Source organism: Trachurus trachurus, assembly GCF_905171665.1.
Source record: "Trachurus trachurus genome assembly, chromosome: 6".
Lineage (NCBI taxonomy): Eukaryota > Metazoa > Chordata > Actinopteri > Carangiformes > Carangidae > Trachurus > Trachurus trachurus.
In genome coordinates, this window is record NC_139897.1 from 5,875,561 (window position 1) to 5,890,419 (window position 14,859).

General features: G+C 42.0%; 2 protein-coding genes across 2 annotated transcripts in view; one reads left to right on the forward strand and one right to left on the reverse strand.

Moving 5' to 3' along the window:
- LOC310987047 (unconventional myosin-IXAa-like) overlaps window positions 1-14,859 on the reverse strand; it is a 183,305-nt gene that overhangs the window by 64,757 nt on the left and 103,689 nt on the right. The window contains exons 7-9 of the mRNA XM_083973193.1: window positions 9,729-9,826; window positions 8,718-8,844; window positions 1,170-1,259 (exon numbers count right to left, since the gene is read on the reverse strand). Coding sequence (XP_083829319.1) covers window positions 1,170-1,259; window positions 8,718-8,844; window positions 9,729-9,826 — 315 coding nt within the window. The remainder of the gene's footprint in view (window positions 1-1,169; window positions 1,260-8,717; window positions 8,845-9,728; window positions 9,827-14,859) is intronic.
- The window catches only part of crabp1a (cellular retinoic acid binding protein 1a), a gene marked incomplete at its 3' end in the record, with an annotated part of 415,466 nt that overhangs the window by 44,978 nt on the left and 355,629 nt on the right, over window positions 1-14,859 (forward strand). The window lies entirely within an intron of this gene.

Here is a 14,859-nt window from a genome sequence, read left to right on the forward strand (position 1 = left end):
TCCAGTGGAGGTTGCACATTCCTGAGACAAGACCACATGACTGCAGGGATGGGGGTGTGGGAGAGCGGGAGTAACCATTGTTGGGCTAAACTAACCCAGCGATCAGATGGGGGGGCGGAGCCAAGAGGAGTGACAGACTATCTATGTGTAGCATTTCCTCCCTCAGACAAAAAGACCCTGCAGCCACAAGCAGAGAGCTGGAGCTGATTCAATTCTGCACATGGCCATCAGAGCCGGAGCAGGACGGAGAGATAAACCAGAGCTGCTGAATATTAATGACTCTACGTTACACACCGGAGGGGGGGGGGGGGTTATCTAGGTCGGCCGAGGTGTCCTGAAGGTGGCCTTCACCGACTCTGAGTCCAGCGAGAGGCTGAATGGACGGGGGTTATGTCACGCCGCCGTTTGGCTCGACAGGAAACAGGAAGTCGCAGAGGAAGAGACCCCTATCAAAGGAGCCTCAGACAGAGGGAGGGGGGGGGGGGCCGAGGGGGGGACGGACAACAGACTCCCCCCAGACAAGCTCCAAAGCATGTACACATACAAACACAGAATCTCCCCCTCGCAGCTGACGCACTTCAGAACAAAAACATTTGGCTCCGATATGCTTTCTTGAGCTGGGTGTGGAATTCACCCCACCCCCACCACACACAGACCTTCTGACCAGTATTATCAAAAACAATGTAAGAAAAAAGCCTGAAACGGCCCCCGATGTTTAGCATCTTCTGGATTTTTTTTTCACAGAGGGGGCTACCAGATACAGTATCCACCTTTTTCCGAACGATTTTTTTTTTTTTTCCAATGAAAATCTGTAAAACGCATGGATCATCACACCAGCTTTTAACAATGGATATCACACAAATTGACATCCGTGTTAAAAGCCAGCGTTAATAGATCCATGCGTTTACAGCAACTATGACAAAGACTGAAAACCATGGAAACGTAATCGTACAATTCCACCGGAAATGCAAAACCGGCTTCCGGTTTTGACCATAGATGACGTTCAGAAACTTGTGGATAGGTCAGCACATTAAAAGATCAGAAAAAAGTCTGTGTGTTTAGGATTCAGGTGTGACGGTGGTGTGTGTGTGTGTGTGTGTGTGTGTGTGTGTGTGTGTGTGTGTGTGTGTGTGTGTGTGTGTGTGTGTGTGTGTGTGTGGAAAGGTCACCTCGGCAAGTTTGTAGGGAACGATGAGCCTCTCTCCGACGGTCACGGTTTTCCTGGTCGTCAGGGCTTCAAGCAGCATCTCCTCTTTCACCTGGAGAAAAAAAAAAAGATATAAGGTCACGTTCAAGAAGGATCAGGATCAGGGTCAGTGTTTACTACAGTGGGACCAGCAGCAGGATGTGCAGCACACCTTCATTCAAATGCAGGAATACAACACATATGAAGTGTTGTACAGTACATGCTGAAGTCACACAGGGCTCAAGGATGCTCCGTCAGCAGAAGATGTTATTACAGTGGATTAATACTCACTTCCATAAAGCGGAGGCACTTACAAGACAGAGGAAATATTACCAAAAAAAAAAAGACTTTCAGTTCCTAATGTTAACATTGAATCCTATACTTTCCTGCCTAATAAATGCCCATGTCCTTCTAACCCCATGTCCAGCTACAGTCTCCATTTATAGTTTCCAAACCCGAGTTGACATGACACTAATTTAGTCGTCAGAAGCCGCAGTGCACACTAAACAGGGCTGAGTAGCCGTCCACATGACCAGTAAAGTAATCCTTCAAACCAGTGAAAAATCACTGGAGCTTTCCTTCCTTCACCTTCACGTCTGTTCTGTTGAAGAACAGTGAATAAATCAAACAGAAAAGCTTTGTTATTATAATTGAATTCAGGTTGAGTTTGGTGAAGACTCAATTTTACAGTGAGGAACTTTCAGTGGTATCACTGGACTGATACAACTTGGGAAGCACCTGTTCATTCAGTAAGGTTTCCATGTCTCTTTTGATCATAAAGCAGCTCTAGGTTCTGTATTAATACTATGAAAGGAAAGGATCAAAGCCTCAGGAGGTGCAGGGCCTCCTCTCCTCTGATTGGCTCAGAGATCTGTTGTTAGAGGAGCTCCAGAGAGAAGCACAGAACTACACGGAGATGATTCTTGGTTCTTAAAACCACAAATATATCTTCTATGGAACAACACTTCAGATGAGTCACAGGAGATGTGTATAAATGTGGGATCTGTAATAGCTGAGGTTCATTTTAGTGAGTGATTTTGTTGCAAAATGTTCATGTGCTTATGGCTGAGCTCTTTTTATGAACTTTAAATGGTAATTTTGGATTTGCACTGTCCTCTTGATTGTGTATACTGTATGTATATATAAGTATATTCTTTTTTCTTCTTCTTGCTTTTAATTGGTTGTCTAATGTTTACATTTTTTTTACTATTCTGGGTTTTATTTTATTTTATTTTAATTTTTAAAAATTGTATGTTTTATGCTGTTCTTTTCTCCCTGTTTCCAGTTCTTACTGTTAAATGTTTTGTCTTTATGTAAAGTACACTGAGTTGCCCCTTGGTATGAAATGTGCTATATAAATTAAGATGCCATGCCATAAGAGACTTGTATTGTTTTATGGATTAACAGTATAATGTACAGTATATACTAATCATATGATAGTAACACTACTGTAAGTATATGCAGTTTCTAAATGGACTTTTCATAAAAATCCACAATATAATGATAAAATGATTTAAATCATGACAGAACATTTAATCCATGATATCACTCCTCCCTAACTGACCCTTCATTCCACTAAGCTGAAGCTGGTAATATCCCCACTGCCTCAGACTAACATAGCTGGCCAAGATTAGCAGCTCTGAGGATACACACACACACACACACACACACACAGTGTACAATACTATGTGGCCTTGCATGCGAGTTTGTACAGACTCTAAACTTGGCCCCAGACAAACCATTGATGACAGGGCCACAGTGGGAGAAGCAGATGTCACTGCACACATCTCCTCCATCTACAGGGATTATGGGAGCGAGCCAAACAGCTGCTGCCGTGACCACGTGTGTCTGCCAGTGTGTGAATACATGTGAGGGCATGTCTTTGTGTGATTGCCTGATGTCTTCACATATAAAAGGCCAGGGTGTTAATGTCAGAGTTAATACCATTATGGGCCTATTTTTGTCACTTGTCTACTTTGTCGAGGCCTTGACATCAACACAGAGGGCAGGGAGGGGCGGGGGCTGCGTATGTGTGTGTGTTTATATGCGTGTATAGTGAGTCGGTTGGTGTGTGTGTGTGTGTGTGTGTGTGTGGGGGGGGGGGGGGGTGGTGGTGGTGGCGGCAGCATAATCAGACTTCATTTCACACTGCCTGATAATCCCTCCACTAAGAGCAAAGCCTATTCTGCAGCCTGGTGATTGGTCTTTAGCCGATACATTTTCATGTATTAGTCGCCTGGTAACAGGCTCACTGCTCTGTCTATGATCACAGCGCTAATACCATAATACACACACACATATTTAAACACGGGTTTGGGGTCAGTGATTCTGCTCAGAAATTAACTTTTTTTTTTTCCATCCTGCGACACGGAGACCTCCAGTCTGATTGGATGTCGGCAAATCCTTTTTCACTATTCCTGCACATTAGCACAGTTCCATCCCAACACAGATGCAGACGGCCTCAGCCATCTTTACCTGTTTAAACACTATCCACTGATCAGGTAGAGCATTCTGAGCTCTGACAGGTGAAGTGAACAACACTTCATCATGGCTCCTGTTAGTGGGTGGGATAAGTGAACATGTTGTCCTCAAAGTTGAGGTGTTAGAAGCAGGAAAAATGTCCAGTGTAAAGGGGCTTGTATTTCGAGATACCTGTGTTTGATGGATGGGATGTTGTGATGGAGTGTCGTTGGGAAGAGATGTCTATCTGAATTCCTCTTATCTTTAGAAAATCTTGCTTAGCCACTATCTATCTATTGATATCTGCTCCTCTACCTGTTATTTTTACTGTTACTATTATTAATATCAACCCTAACCCTACCTTACCTTTTATGTAATTATATCTATTTTACTTTACTTTTACTTACTCTGTTTTAATAGTTTATAATTTTGCATTAACCACATTTACCTCCTTATCTTAAACTTTATGTATGTATGTATGTATGTATGTATGTATGTATGTATGTATATGTGCATGAAAGTAGGTTTATGCATGTGTGTGTATGTTTATGTATGATAAATGTGTGTTTTATTACCTATTTTTAATTTTACTTATTATTTAATAAACTAATTTGTTTATTTACATTTTCCTATTTTAATTCTCCCCCATTTTCTTTCAGTTTTTTAATTTAATGTTTTTTTTTACACAATTATTATTACTACTTTATTTTGTTATTTATATCGCTATACAGCCTGTCACTCATTTATTATATGAATCCATATGTCAGGATATAAAGGATCTGATCCAGTTCTCCAAGGACGACTGGGTCTCTCTCATCTTGTGGGCTGTTCCCGGTCTGCAGTGGTCAGGATCTATCAGAAGTTGGAACAGTGGTGAAGCGGCCACAGGCTCATTGATACACATGGGGAGAGAAGGCTGGCCCGTGTGCTCCCATCCAATTGTTACAGTACACTACAGACATCACTTTAGCACTTTAATGATGATACATATTCACATTTCTGGGTATATAATATATTTTGGCAGCTTTATCTGTGTTTTTATTCTTCAATGTTGTTTATCTATGTTATTTATTGATGTTTTCTTTATCTTTTTGCCTTGACTTATTCTTTTAATAATTCTTTTTTTATTCTTTTTAACTCAGTCTGACTCCTGGGGGACTTACTAAACTTCTTGAAACTTGAATCTTGAAGTCAGCATCACCACACTACTTGTCAGGTTCAAACACCAGCTGGTTTTCATATTCAATAATGCACAAAGCAAGAATTGTTTTTTTTTTGTTTTGTTTTGTTTGTTTCTTCTTTTTTATTTTTTGGTTCGCGTCATTGCCCTTTTTGCTGTGTGTCCTTTGATAATAAATAAATAAATAAATAAATAAATAAATAAATAAATAAATAAATAAATGCCCAAATCAGAACTTTTACTCCTAAATAAAACCAGAAGAAACTGCTGGCCTCATCTGTATTTATAGCATTTATGCCACAGGTAATGAAGGAAAAAGACTGCTCTGTTTATAACCTGGGAGTGTTCACATCGTCATGCTTGTGCTACTGTTTCTCACTCTTTACTACATCGCAAACAAAATCAAAAACAAAAACCCCCCGACAGGACTTTTTTAAACGTCTCAGCCCGCATCTGGTTCTGATGGATGAGCTAAACGCTTGGTGTTGACTGGTCTGAGGCTCACAACTGTGTTTTTCAGCATTAAAACAAATTCAGTGCTTTAGTGGGATTTGTGCTGCTCTCTCTCTCTGGACCCGTGTCCCGTTTGCGCAGGAATGTTTCTGGTTAGGTCAAATCACTCAACTCGGCGGCTCGGAGGATGAAGTCTGTCAGCCGTCCGTCAGCCCCTGTGAGCTCTACTTCCTCTTCCAGTTCCACCTCCACAGGAAACAGGAGGTCCTGGCCGGTTTGGTTCCTATTCATGCATCAATCCACACTCGTGCCGATCGCTTCTCCTTGAGAGGTGCTTGGCGTTAGTTTGCCACGGTGGTCGTGAGAGAGAGCGGTTCCCCTTCTCTCATCCTGTCTGAAGCGTTTTACTTGTTAAAGTGAAGTCGCCTACACTCCGACTCCAGCTTTTGGGTTTTTTTGGGGTTTTTTTTCATGCAAAGCAAAGACCTCCTCCCTCCAGCCAAGCGTGTGCACTTTGGCTGAGCTTTCCCCCTCCGAGCTGTTCCAGCATCGCATGACTCACACAAAACTGCATTTAACTAACCTCAACAACCTGCTGTGTTTCAGCCACTCTCATTTATGCAATGAGCCTATAAACAGGCTCATACATCATCTATAAGACATGTGTGTCTGGTCTTCATCTGGAACTCAGGCATCCAACACAAGAATTCAAAAGTAAAAGTAATTGAAAGTCACAAACACAAACTTTTATCAAGTTAAAAGAGGGAAGTTTTTATCAAAATATATATATATTTTTTTATCAATACACATCATGAAACTAATAAAACCACCATATGTCTTCCACAACACATCAAATAACTGTTTTCCCATCAGCTTATCATCCTACAAACACAAAGTTCCTCAGAAACATTTCCAAATTTAGATTAAAATTCCCTCAAAACGCTGTTTACTTGTGTTTTGGTTTCCTCTCTGTCTTCTTCTTCCCTGTAAGAATGTTTTATACGTCTCTTGGGGGAACAAGCTGCTGCCTCTGCACCAACTAACAGACGTCCAAATAAACTTGAACTTAAAACACCAAACCCCCCCAGAGCATGTGGCCGGCATGTGGCTGGGCTCACGTCACTGCCACTCTGGACCTCTGCAGAGTCAAAGAGACCAGCCTGGATGTTAAAGGAGGGAGGGAGGGGGGTGAGGGGTTCTACACAGCCATAACATCCCTGCTGTGCTGTTGACAGGAGCCTCCGCCACACTTCGGACATTGTTTTGTCAGCGACTCAACAAGCACATCCGGCTAATCGCTGCAGTTTGTAACGGGGACTAGGAAGTGACACCATCCCTCAGTCCCGAGGTAAATCAGAACAGCATGTGGATGTTTGAGCTGTCCTCGCAGTGAGCTCTGATGTATGCGTGTGTGTGTGTGTGTGGTCTACACTTAGTGTCAAGAATGAACCCAAACTCAGCACAACAGCATAAACTGGAGAACACAGCGAGGCAGGTTTTTCCATGTCTTTCTTTTGGACAATAAAGAGTGTGAACCCCCAGACCAGAGGCCGTGTTACAGACACTTCCTGTCTTAAGTCTTGCAGTAGGTTTTTATAATGTAGGAAGCATGAGGTTTAAGATTGTTCCCAAATTAAAAGTAGCAAAGAAGTAAATCCTGACTAACGTTAGCCCCATGCAGCTGGGTGTCGGCCTCGGCAGACTGCAACCTGGTCAGCAGTGAAGCAGCAGCCATGTGGATTAAACAAGGTTACAAGTAGTTAAATAAGAATCTGAAAGTGAGTATCATCAGTTCAGACAGACAACATGTGGAGCCTTTGGAACTTTTCATCTGTAATGTTTTTTTTTTCTCTCAAACCAGGTCCCAACCCTGTTTACAACAGTAACCAAACAGCTGAGATCAGAGGATCAGAGCTGAAAAGTTCCTGCACCGTGGCTTCAGACTGGTTACTGTTGGACAGTTCAGTTGTTGACTAGATTCTGATCAGGAAAATCTATGTAAAGATCAAAACCCCCCCAAAAAACTAAGTTCAGAAAGCTACATTTAACAACACTTCTGCAAAACTTTACTGGACTCCATTTTTTGTACTTGAGAGCTAACTTGCCTGCATTTATTAGCTACATTACGAAGATTTAGATTTTACAATTACAACGTTTTGTAGATTATCCTACTGCTATAATTTAACCCTGTTATATATATATATTACAAATGCAGGATGTGAACTTCTACTGCAGCAGTTGACAATGTAAAATGAGGTTTACTTGAATAAATGATCTCATTGTTTCCTTACTGTCTGACTGTGAGAACTACCTGTCAGGTTTTGTTTGTGCGGTTTAGTTAAAACAGAAGTGTGGTTGGTAAAATACAAAGGTAAAATATATTTAAATAGCTGAAAGAGGAACATGAAACTGACATGAGGTCACCTACAATGCATTGATTCTGTAGGTTTTGAATAGGGATGAGTTTTACTTCTACATTTTGACTGGAACACTGCTGCTAAAAACCAACTGTCATTTCATTCCAACTATGAGCAGAGACAAAGTGCTCAGATTCAGATTCAGTTCAGATTGGAAAGATGTGAAGCAGGAGGCAGAAAACTGAAAAAAATAGAACACGGCACTACAAAAATGTTTCACCTAAAATCAAAGAAACAAAAGCCTGTATTGGAATTACAGGTTCTCTTTCTACATGAAACACATTGTTGGGATTTGTACGGTGATGTAACGATGCAGGTGATGCTGGAGAACAACAAGTTGTCAGATGGGAAAGCTCGCCTACGCAGCAGCACGCCAGCACAAGAGCTCTGAAAATAGCTTGTACACAAACAGTACTTTGTGGAAGCACGCGGTGGTTGGACGGCTCTCTGGGACCTGAAGCACCTCTTAACTTGCACTGTCACCACGAGCTGTGCTCGTATGCAGAGAGCCCTCAGCCTCTTCTCTAAAAGCCTTTCTGTAAAACCCTCATATGGGGAGAAAACTCACAGACTACAGCAGAGAGAAAACTTTAGTGAAGTGGATGCTAGTTGCTTTTTAAGGTTCACCAAGTCCAGGGGGGTTTTAAGTATCTCTGGTGGGCATGCAATGGAAGAACTTAGGGAGACAGAAAGTATCTATCTAGGGAGAATAAACAAGCCCTGTGGTGAAGCCCTGTTCCCATTCTTCATTTTTATTATCCTTCCAAGTATTTAGAGTATTCTATGTCAGCATAAAGTCTGTGAGACAAAACCTACTGTATTTCTGACTCAGACTGGATTATAACTCTTAGATAATAAGTATTGTGTGACCATTTTCAAATGAAAACCAGACTATATTTAAAATAAAGTTTAGTTTGTACGAAATAGGTTTTATTACACTCCATTCCAGAAAATACATAGATGTTGTAATGCTCCACACTGTGTTAGTATATGTGTTAGTTAGTGTGTGTGTCACACTCACCTCCAGCAGCTCTGAGACGATGGGCAGCCCCTCTGGGTTGCAGATGTCGATGGAATCGTCCCTGTAGGTCTTCTTCTTGTAGCGGATGTTTCCCAGGTGGAGGATCGCCGACAGCAGGGAGAAAATCCTGTCGAGGAACAAAGACACGTATTGTTAATACATTCAGATTGTGTTGCATAAAATGACTGTCACGCCGTCTCAGCATTTACAATCATTAGAAAGACAGGGTGTGGGTGGTGTCTTTATTAACAGGCCAAACCTACAGTGCTCTTTGCTGTGGAGAATTGGACTGTAACACAACTTGAAATGGAAGCTGTGATATTCTAAGAAATTGAGAGTTTCAATTCCTGACTGATACATGTTTACCCCCCAAAAGGTCAAGTCAATGGGCTCTGCACCCCCCCACAAACTCCACTGTAAAGATTTCAATCTGGAAATTAGACAGTGAGAAAAAGAGAAACTTAATTTTAAGGTTTGAGCGGCAAGAGTCTCTGAGAAATCTAATATTATCAAAGTATCAGTGTGTTGGCTCAGGCTGATATTGGATATCAAATGTCATGATATTGCCTGTTATATGTGATATTTTTTATACATTTTTTCCCAGTCGGCCTTGCTGCTAAATCCTCATTCCTGATGATCCTCATTTCACAGCTATGTAAAAAACGCTGTTTACTGACAGCATCACTTATACCTGAAACATAAAATATAGTATATATTAATATCATTATATAATTATTATCATATATATTGCGATATTTGGGCTGGATTCTATCAAAATATTTAATTTGGGGAACCATCCAAGTACATCAGACGAGGAGTCGGAGCAATCACAGAGTCATCTACAGTCCTCTGATCTCTGCTGAGCTGGTAATACACTTACACAGAAATGTAATCAGATAGATTTCTGCACATTTAGCCGATTTATGACATTTCTGACTCTCGGAGACGGTGGTGCTGAGGTTCTGCAGTTTTCTACATGACAGTTGAACAGTTGAACGTCAGTCGTCTTACTGTTTTCGCGTGGCGGGCAGGAAGCCGACCATCTCCATAGCAAGCTGCAGCCGCTCAAAGTCGTGTTTCAGATCCTCTCCCTCCACTGTGAAGCAGTCCTGCTGGTGTCAGGTGGAAACAATGACACAAGGAGAGAGAGGGAGGGAGAGAGAGAGGGAGAGAAAGAGAGATCAGCACCGAGGAAGATGTTGTGCACAGTTCTGCTAGTGACGGCTCGGCTCGAGTCCTGCAGAGGCTACAGGAGTGTGTATCTGTGTTTGACTGAGCAGGGTTACACACATTATTCAATGAATGAGCAGTTTGACAGGAACAGTTGGGTTTCTGTAAATAATATCATAAACAGCCAAGACCTGCTGCTCTATATGAAAAGTGGAACTCCTGACTGATAAGAGGCTGGACACACTGTAATCTGCAGAGTGAAAGTAACACTCTTGTGTTCTGAGTCTTTAAAGGGATAGTTCAACATTCAAATTGGCCAATTGCCATAATCCCTATAGTCATAGCAGTAGGTTTGTTACCTTTAATTGTCAGTGCGAGCTATTTTCAGAATGGTGGAGGAGCAGAGCCGCGAGCTGCTCAGAGCTAAGCTACGGAGGCTAATGGGATTTCTTGGTTTCCCTCATCAAACTCATCAAATACACAATCCAACAACTCCAAAACACTCTCATGGACAAGTTGTGACCTGCACATTCACCACACTATGAGATAATAACGGAACGATAGAGTTGTTGTTGTTTTAGAGGTAAATTCATGTAAAACCGCTGATGCGCGTTGCCTTCAGGGGCAGTTTTTCAGCAAGCAGTCTCTGAATTGACCTCGAAAACAACTCTGTCTCATAACATTCCGTTATTATCTCATAGCGTGGTGAATGTGCAGGTCACAACTTGTCCACCAGAGCGTTTTGGAGTTGTTGGATTGTGTATTTGATGAGTTTGATGAGGGAAACCAAGAAATCCCATTAGCCTCCGTAGCGTAGCTCTGAGCAGCTCGCGGCTCTGCTCCGCCGTTCTAAAAATAGCTTGCACCGACAAATAAAGGTAACGAACCTACTGCTATGACTATAGCGATTATGGCAATGGGCCAATTTGCCAAAATGTTGAACTATCCCTTTAACAAGTCTCTGTGGACCTTTCACCAGATTTAATGCAATTTTAATTTTCTGTTTACAAGATTTATTCTTTCTTTTCAGACCATTTGAAAACTCTTGATATTCTTCTGAAACAGTTCTACACCTTTCCTTTCTGTTTGCGCGCAGTGTGACTGGCGGCCTTCGGATTATCTGCACTCTTTCCTTGGATCAGATGAACTTGAGTTTCACCTCTCATCCAAGAAGAAGGTGAAACACAAGGGTGGAACATCTTTGTAAAAAGGTCTACGAGCTGTTTATTGACGTGTGAGTCGCGTTGCATGTTTCCATGGATTTTATCCAAGTGGGGAAAAGTCAAGTCAAGTCATGGGTTAAACTTCAGGCAGCTACATGTATGTCTCACAGCAGAGGTCACGTATCTAATTGGTTACATCACCGTTCAGGCCACCGTGTAGAAACTAAATTGATCACAGGAGACAAGACATGATCGTCTGAGTCAGCTCGGCAGATGACAACCATTAATCAATCCAGTCAATTCACTTTAAAGTAATTAATTAAAGCAGCATGCCACTAAAAACAGATCATTTTCTGGGGGTTATTCCAGTTACACAGATGTGAATCACCTCGGTTCACTCTCTCTGAGGGAAACCCTGCTGAGCCGACACAGGAGAGCATTCCTGTGAGACACCCGAATCATACACCGGTCGTTTGTGAGCTTATGAATGAATGAGTGTTGCTGTGGTGTGACGGAGATACTAAATGAGTGAGCACTGGTGTTAAATAAGGGGTTAGAGAGAGAGGATGTGTGTGGATACGTTGATTCTATGTGTGTGTGTGTGTGTGCGTCTCTTCGAGCCCTCTGGTCGGGTCAGCATGTCTCTGCTCCAGCAGCGAGCTTCTCTTCAGGCTGTAATTAGCACATACCAGAGAGACCGGCCGGCTAGAGAAGACACAGGAACCCATAATCCACACTGGATCTGCCTGTTCTACACTTGAACATCCAACACTCCTACTCTGCTGCTCCATTGTTTTCCTCTTTGGCTCACAACTCGCCAGGAGCTGCGGAGCCAGCGTGAGGCGGTGATTTCTCCAGAAAGCTTCTCCAATTGCAACAAAGGAGGTTTTGAGGCTTGGTGAGCTACGGCGAGAACCCGGGAAAAGCCGGTTTTCAAATTGTCGGGTATGTTCGACCTCAGCGCCAAGCGGCACAATGTGATATGTTGAAGGAAGTTGAGAAAATAAAGAGATCATTTGCGAGGGAATACTTTGGTCAGAAACCAAAACCTTAGCTATTGGTATTAAGAAAGAAAAAAAAGTGCAGTAAAGGGATGATTAAGATACAATCTGTTCCCCTCACATCAGAATTTGAAATTGTAATTGTATGCCAGTTGCAACACTCCTGGTGCAGACTCACTCCTGAAGTCCTGCACATGGAGCCTTTTAACAGATCCCTCATGGATCTGCTTAGAAGTTACGTGCACTTTCCTGTTACTTACCCATGACTTTAAAAACCTGATCAAACACCAGCATGCCACTCCATCACCAGACATTCCACACAACCAGAAACCAAAGACACCCCAACAGAAACAAAATCAAAATGCAAGCCCACAGCCACCGAGCCACAGCACCAGACACCTGACTGCACACACCACAGAATGTTTGGTCTTTGGGATCTTCGGACTCATACTTGTTTTTGTTTTTTTCTTCTATTTTCAGCTCCAGACGTTGCATCTGAACTTGCATACACTTCAGTCACTGTTCAAAGTGCTGAGTGTCTGTATTTACTGCAGTGTGTGTGTTTGTGTTTGTGTGTGCCCCCCACCCCCCCACCCACATTGACCAATAGTGGAGGTCAGAGGTTAAATAGGCCGAAAGAGTCGGTCAGATGTTCAGACAGCTGTCAAGGGCCGCTGAGTTTCTGTGTGTGTGTGTCTGGAGGGGGGTGACATCATCTCCTTGCACAGTGGAGGTCACAGACCGATGAGGTCATTGACTGACCCGAGGGAGAGAGAGAGAGAGAGAGAGAGAGAGAGAGTGTGTCAGTAAGAGGGCGGTTGTGGAAGACAGAAATGTGAGGAGAGCTCCTAGTGTTCACAAGAACTAAAGAAACAGTTCAGCATTTAGGAAGGAGAACTGCACTGCTTCATTTGTAAAGGTGAGCTGAGAAGTTCTGGAACAATCTTGTCATTTGCTATGCCAAGAAGTAGACACATGCAGTACATAAGCTGTATTAAAGGTCCAGTGTGTAAAATGAACCGTGATATCTACACGTAGCGTTCAGTTTCTAGTTTGCAGCGCTCACTCGTTAGCTCTCACTCACCCCTCCCATGGTGGTGCAAGATGGCCACACTCTCTAAAGCAAGACCCTTGGTATATGTATATAATAAGGCTACTTTTATTTTATAGCAATTATACACTTACACAACTATATTCATTCAGATTTTGCCAATAAACCTTTATTAAACACTGGACCTTTAATCTTTCTTCTATTTTTTTCTTCTTTAATCTATGAGTATTTTCAGATTTTGCCAATAAACCTTGCAAATTATTACACATCTAATCTATGAGTGAGCTCATGTGATGTGACAAAAATATGTTAGGAACGACTGAAATACAGTAGAGGATAAAATAACCAATTCAACATGCAAAAAGATGTCATTTATTAATCGCAAATTCAAATTAAAGCTGGTGGCATAGAAAAAAGTCAAGTACGGAGTAATCAAGGCCCTGGTCTAGTTGAGCCTGATGACAGAGGAAGCAGCAGGCCTGCTCCTACCCACCGTGCTTCAATACACCTACTGCACTTCTCATTTACACCAGAGATCACAGTTCGCAGAACTATGCGTCTATTTATGCAGCGGTTTCAGTTGTAGCACGTGTTTCCAATTTTAGGTTTTGGCTCCACAGTATCAAACCTGGCAACCACACTGTCAGTATTAATGACAGACCACCACGTTTTGACTTGTGGCCTTCGTCAGGATCATCCCACATAATAAAAATATGATTTACGTTCTTATAGCTGTAGCTGGAGTTTTCACCTTCCTTTTTTCCTTTTCTCCATCCATCTTGGAGGCAGGTAAAGTCAGTCATCCTCAAACTCAATTAGTTTCACAACATAATTTGGGAAACAGTAAGGTACCAAACCAGATAGTCTTTGCTATATTTCTATTAATGTACGAGTTACACAAACAAGATGCAGCGTGTGACTGACAGGGCCGGACTTACTGCTGAAAGCTATGGTTTACTACTATCTTCTCCCAGATTCTTAATTTGCCAATTCTGCTCTTCTGAATCCAAATTGGTTCCAGCTTTTCAAAAAACCACATTGTTTGATCCGACAAGAGGTCAGTTTTTATTACTGAAAAGATTTTTGTGGGATATTTTTTCTGTAACTAGATGAATTTGACTTAAGCAAAATGTCCTCAGAAAACCTGTCCTGAATTAAAGACCCCTTTGAAAACAGTAAAAGACAAAGAGGCGAAGTCAAGAGGGAACTACAGTGAGTGTAACAGATGAGCTGTATTTACTCTGACCCACTCTAGTGTCAAGTGTTAGTTCATCTGCAAAGTCAAAGTAACATAATCCCCCATTAGGACGTTCTGAATCTCTTAACCACACACAACAAATCCCACTGACCAAACATTACTCACTGCAGGTGAAGGCTGGCAAGACAGGAGGCAAGCACAAAGGAGGACCAGTGAGACAGCAAACACACACACTCACACACACAATAGACCACACACTCAGAGGGAAGTTGCAGGATGTGAGGCTTGTTGAGCATAAGTGAAATGTTCTCACTGAATAAACACAGCGCAGGAAATTATTTTGCTTTCTTTAAAACTAGTACTTACTATTAATTACGTACTATTGGTTTCCTTGTTTTAAAAGATTTTTCCTGAGATATTTTATTTTTATAAGCAGTCTAACGCTCTCTCCTACTGAGCCTCTGTCCACACGGCTCAACAGTGTTTTCAAATAGGAACGATCTCTCTTCAGCTCCACATCACAAACTTCTTCTTATTGATCATAATCCACAGAAATTAT